General features: G+C 37.4%; 1 protein-coding gene across 2 annotated transcripts in view; it reads left to right on the top strand.

Annotated features, from left to right (window-relative positions):
- atg4b (autophagy related 4B, cysteine peptidase) overlaps nt 1-6,000 on the top strand; it is a 308,094-nt gene that overhangs the window by 64,099 nt on the left and 237,995 nt on the right. For both annotated transcript variants that reach the window (XM_051923643.1, XM_028794816.2), the window contains exons 10-12: nt 897-1,042; nt 2,788-2,844; nt 3,455-3,548. In XM_051923643.1, coding sequence (XP_051779603.1) covers nt 897-1,042; nt 2,788-2,844; nt 3,455-3,548 — 297 coding nt within the window. The remainder of the gene's footprint in view (nt 1-896; nt 1,043-2,787; nt 2,845-3,454; nt 3,549-6,000) is intronic.

The following is a 6,000-nucleotide window of genomic DNA, read 5'->3' as shown; positions in this document are numbered from 1 at the left end:
CATTTCTATGCAGACGATAGTTAGACAGAAAAATCTTCACTAGAGGTTTTCACTTTCGTCTGCATGGAAGAGGTATGTGTTTTATTCTGGAAATCCTTGTTTTTTTACTCAGGCCTACATAAAACCCCTGTTACACTGCACAACTTTTCAACTGTAGACTTCATTTACATAATCTTAGTTCTGTTAATTACCGGTGAGTGCCACTTGTGTGGTGTGATAGCACTAGCAACTTGGCCGTAGAAGTTAGATTTTGTCACTAGTTCTAGGAACAGGCTCATACGTGTGCAAGAGTTGACAGCCAGTGAGCGCTTAGAAAGTGGGTGTTTGGAACTAATGCAAACAGAACAGAAGCTTGCCTGCTCAGTGTTTCATGTAACTCAAAAGAATGGAAAAAGGGACAAAACAAGTCAGGACAGCAGCTGAATTTGCCATACCTGGAAAACATTAGTATAGCCACCTTTACTGACTGACTGTCAGAATGCAGTGAGCTCATGATACTTTGGAATTCTGAAATGGTGCTGAGAAGTCATGATGCAGTCATGTAGACTGACATCCTCGAGGTGATGAGATCAAGCAACTGCAGTTGTTAAGTCTGACATAATAATGACAGTCTGTATGTCTCTGCTAAGGATGATGCCCCCTCTGAGTTGCTCATCCTCCCAGTGACAGTAGTAGCACTGAATATGAATTTGTGAATTTCCCCTTGGGGATTAATAAAGTATCTATCTAGCTATCTAGCTAGCAGGAGTCATTAGCACAGATGGCAAAGAAAACTGCTTTATAAATTCTAAGACCTTCAATTTGATTCCTGCTACTGCTATTTCAGGCAAGATGAGTGACTATGGAGTCACCCTGAGTAAATTCTGGCTAAATACTTTATTTGCTGACCTATACAGGAGAGGAGCTGGTCTATTTGGATCCACACACCACGCAGCCATCAGTAGAACCATGTGACAGTGGACAGATTTCAGATGATAGCTACCACTGTCAACACCCACCATGTCGCATGCAGATACGGGATTTGGACCCTTCCATTGCTGTGGTAAGTTATGTCAGTTGGCAGTCAACAATTATGGTAGAAAGTGAGTTGAAGATCCCTTCCTAATCAAATTCACCTTTCTGACAGTCTTGGAAGACATCATTTTGTAAAGGTAATTGTTGCTTTTACACTGGTAAATCTTCTGATGCCTTGTTCATATGTGTAGTGTCAGTCTTGAAAGTTATCAAGTGCTGGCGAATAAAAGTGATTCTGAATTTGCTTTATTTAGAAATTGACCTAAGTGAATTAGATCAAAATTTGTTATAAATGTAAGATCCCCAAACCCTCTTAATCCATTTCAGTGCTGACAGGATGGGTGAAAGCCCTTCCTGGCAGCACTGGGTGTAAGGCAGGAAACTGTTCTGGAGAGGCGGCCAGTCTATAACAAGGCCCATGCATACGCACACGCACACACTACTCACAAAGGGCCAATTTTGAATTATCCAAAAATCACAGCCAATAGAATCATTAGAATCATTCATTCATTTATACATACAGTGTGGTGTAGTGATTAAGGCATTGGACTTGAAACCCTGAGGTTGTGGGTTCAAATCTAGTTACTGACACTATGTGACCCTGAGCAAGTCACTTGACCTGCCTTGAATAAAGGTGTCAACCAAATAAATAAAGTAAACAATTATTGGCACCATTGATAAAGCTTGTAGCAAAAGGCTATAACAGATGTAAATTTATTCTGAGAAAATATAATCCCTAATCAAGAAATAATTATTTTTAACAAAACCACGTTTTAAAATGACAAATTACAGGAATCTATAAAATTTTAGACTTTAACTTGAGGGTGTTTGGATACGTTTAGGTTGCACCATGTAGAAATCACAACAATTTCTTGTACAGTTTTTTATACAGACCATGTGTAAAAACTGTTGTCATTTCTACATGTTGTAACCAAAATAATTATGTCTAAATTGTCTTATATTTTTAAACTGTGGAGCACAGGGTTAAATCAAATAAAAATGTGTCTTGGTCCTAGGTATTATGGAGGGCAATATATATATTAGAAAACTGATTAAGTAATTCAGTGATAATGCATAAATCAAATCATGATGGCTTCATTGCCCTTTTAGACATTTTGCATTCATTTGTTTTATATATGATAGCTACAACAAAGGAAAACAAAGTCACATTTTATTCCAGTGCAGTTAAGTAGAAAGAAATGGGGAAATTAATCTCTACAGCTTTTCAAGTGTGGTGATTTGTCTCCCGTTAATGGAGTTTATTAAGTTATGGTGCTTATTTGTTATTGAAACAGTCTTGCTACGCTGGTGTGGTCTTTGCTGCTGCAGTGCTCTGGTCTGAGGCAGGGAGTAGACACTAATATACTGTATCTGACACTGATACCACGAGGGGTTGGACATGCTTTTGTGAAAGAGATGAAGCGTGGCATGTTGGATATGTTTTGAAAATGATTCCTTATCAAACAGGAACTCTGTGTTGCCAGGGCATTTTTAGGGTAATGTAGGTTCTGTTCTACAAAGCAAAATTGTTGGTGTTAAATTATCTCTTAAAGCATTACAGTAACCCTTAGCAGTGCATGTATGGAAAGAATGCTTCCATATGTATACTAAGTTTAGGTTTATCTTCAGAAACTAGCATTGTGGCAGCATTGATAAAGATTTGAAAGTAGAGATGAGAGATCTGCGGAATGCTTAAAAGAGTCAACAGTTTCCTCACCATTGAATTCCTTTAATGAAATGCTGAGCTTTTTTTCTTTTTCCTCTCTTTCCTAGGGATTCTTCTGTAAGTCGGAGGATGATTTTGATGAATGGTGCATGTGCATTCGTAAGGTTGGTCTTCTGAGATTAATTTGTTTGCATTAAAATCCAGTTTGACATTGATTTTTCTTATTGACCATACCTAGTATGGTTTGACAACTTTCAAAAATACTCCTTATTTTCTATATCTGAAATTAACTGCCATTTCCATGTATCCCCTCACTTTTCTCAACATTTTAAATTAGAACTGCAAATTTAATTTAGGACTGCAGTTAACTGAAACCTGTTCTGGCAATGCCGAGTTCAAGTTTAATGAATTAATATTGGCTGGGCACATTAATACATAGACCTCACATTCACTGAGAAGCACAACGTATATCTAACATTTACATGTTTGGAATGTGGGTGGAAAAATCGCAAGGATAATGTGCAAACTCCACACAGACAGTGACCCAGCCAGGATTCAAGCCCCCGTCAATTAGACCTGTTAGCTATTAGACTTTTAAGTGTGCCAATGTGCCACCCTGTGCTTTACTGTATACTTGTAGGTTTCCAATTCATTGAAAGCAAATGGCACATTGATTGAATTATTTTTCATGACATTAAACAAATATATTGTTCTTGAATGTAGCATATATGACTGTATCCATTCAATCTCAAAGTGATTTTTTTTTTTCTGCAGCTCTCCGGAAGAAGAAATGCCTTGCCAATGTTTGAGCTGGTAGATAGACAGCCTTCTCACTTTACAAGTGCAGATGTTTTAAACCTCACCCCAGGTATGTAAAAACTTTACATTTTTTATGATTTAAAGGTTTTATTGAACTTTAGGTGTTGTGGATAGTAGGTTCAAGAGAAAATGAGCCACAAATTTGTGAAATGAATGTTTGAAAATTATCCGGTGAGAAGCTGTTCTGTAGTACTCTGCTTATTGCAAATAAACTCCAGAATACCCTTTATTTACACAATGCATTCAAATCATGAAAACTCAGCGAAAACAAACACAAGGCTGGACCTAGCCATTTACTTACACAATATTAGGGAAACTATAGGAAAAACAACAGTTTTTGAAAGTTTTATTCTGATTTGTTGTGTAATTCTAAAAAGATTACAATATGAAATGCCAATGAAGTTTCACCTTCTTAACGTCAGGTCTGCGTAACAGACGTTTAAAGGGTTAAATCTTGCTTGATCGTCTACTTTTTAACAAAAGACACTTTGCTATTAAAATTTCAGATTACAGGTTACACCCTGCCCAGAGCCATTGCATTACTATTGTTAACTGCAAGCTTCACCAGATGATTGGCCATCTTGCCAGTGCTAGAAAGTCACTGACTGGCTAAGTGAGCCTGCTGATTTCAAATGTAGCTGAGCAGACATTTCACATGCTGAAAAGAAAACAGAACTTGGAAATCCCCAAAGAAAATACCAAGGGAAAATAACGGCAGAAAAGGTTCACCAAGGCATCTCTAAAGAACAACCCAACAGTCTGGAAATGTCCTTGATTTTGTGATATAATGCATTTATTATGTGCAATACATTTTACACTAATTTACTTAATTTGTTCCAGTACCTAAACTTGCTTAAGATGGGGTTATGAGACTCAAAAAACATACATACACAGATATAAAAGACAATATTCTCTTCTTTTGCCTCATTTATTTTTACATCTCAAATCGAAATGGCTGGCACATAGTGAGGGCGCTGGATTTAGTCATATGGAATCTCCTTTCTCATTGTATGAAGTATTAAGACTTGGTGAATTTGTCTTTAAAAATTATGAGCATTACTTAGCAGGAATGGTATATTTGTGAAAGTGACAGAAATAGACCTTATTTAATAGTAATTAAATAAATAAGTCTATAGCTCGTAATTCCACAAAAATATTTTATTAAATGGCTAAATAGAATGATTTTAAATATGTAAAATATATCTACTGTGCCTTCATTTTAATTTGGAGTAATATACAGTGGCATGCAAAAGTATTCAATGTCCTTGAAAGTAATAATAATTTTCTGTGTGACAAAAGATTTGTACACATTTTTCCATTCAGTATTTTTCATGTGAGCTCTTATGTTGTAACAATACATTTCCAAAGTCAAAATTAACCATTTTCTGTGAATATTTAACTGAAGAAGAAAAACTCCAAAGTGAGTTTTTGCATAAGTATTTAAACCTCTGTGCTTTGGAAGCTCCAGGTTTACACAAATGACAAATTAATCACAAATGACACATAGGTGACAGTCACTTGAGCATAATTTAAAATAATTAGGTACTACTTGCGAGTCTTTTATGTCTGTCTCGAGATAAAAAGCATCCTTTGTAAGGGCCATAGTTTAATTATATAATCACTATAAAAATGAAGACAAAGGAACATTCTGCTGATATGAGACACAAAGTTACTGAAATGCACAAGGCAGGAAATGGCTACAAAAAGATCAGAGTTTGAATGTCCCATTAAGCACTATTGGATCCTTCATCAGAAAGTGGAAGGAACATCACAGCACAGCACGCAGACTCTTACTAGAACAAGCCATCCTTCAGGACTAAGCATCAGAGAAATATGTTGACTGGTGAGAGAGGCTACTAAGAATCTAACCATCACTCTCAGAAGTCTGCAGTGCTCTTTGTTTGAAACTGGTGTGAAGATGCATGGGTCCACAATTTCAAGAGCTCTCCATAATTTACTCCAGCACTTAAAACAGGAAAAACAGAACACAACCAGTGAGGGGAAGCATGAGAAGATAAAGCCTGTCCCCCAACCGCTAGGTTCAGAATGGCCCGCACAAGGTGTACTCCCTGTTGTATATCCCATTAGACAGAGTGTGCCTTGTCTGGGGCCGGGAGAAGAATACACCTTACCCTGCAGCGGTGGCCAGGCGATGTTGGGGGGATAAGAACAAGAAGACTGGCTGGTATTCAAAGGGTTATCAGAGCACACTTCAATGATTAAACTCCTCAACAGACCGGTCACTCCAGAGACCTGTAGTCCTAGCTAGCCCATGGCTTAGACAGCCTAGGCAATCCGATTGGGACCTGAGCATCGTTTGGATACCAGCCGCATTTAAAGTTTATTTTGTCTTTTCTTTTTGGCAGTAAGGGGTGACCAGTAGGTGGAACGATAAAAGTGGTTATATTTAGGTGGGACATGTTTGATTGGTTCACTCTTATACAGTGACATTTTCTAGGTAGCTTATCTGTTCATTATGGTTTGGCAGGTGGGTGGTGACT

The sequence above is a fragment of the Erpetoichthys calabaricus genome, chromosome 2 (genome assembly GCF_900747795.2).
Source record: "Erpetoichthys calabaricus chromosome 2, fErpCal1.3, whole genome shotgun sequence".
Lineage (NCBI taxonomy): Eukaryota > Metazoa > Chordata > Cladistia > Polypteriformes > Polypteridae > Erpetoichthys > Erpetoichthys calabaricus.
The sequence above is the reverse complement of the archived record's forward strand: the minus strand, read 5'-3'. Positions and strand labels throughout refer to the sequence as shown.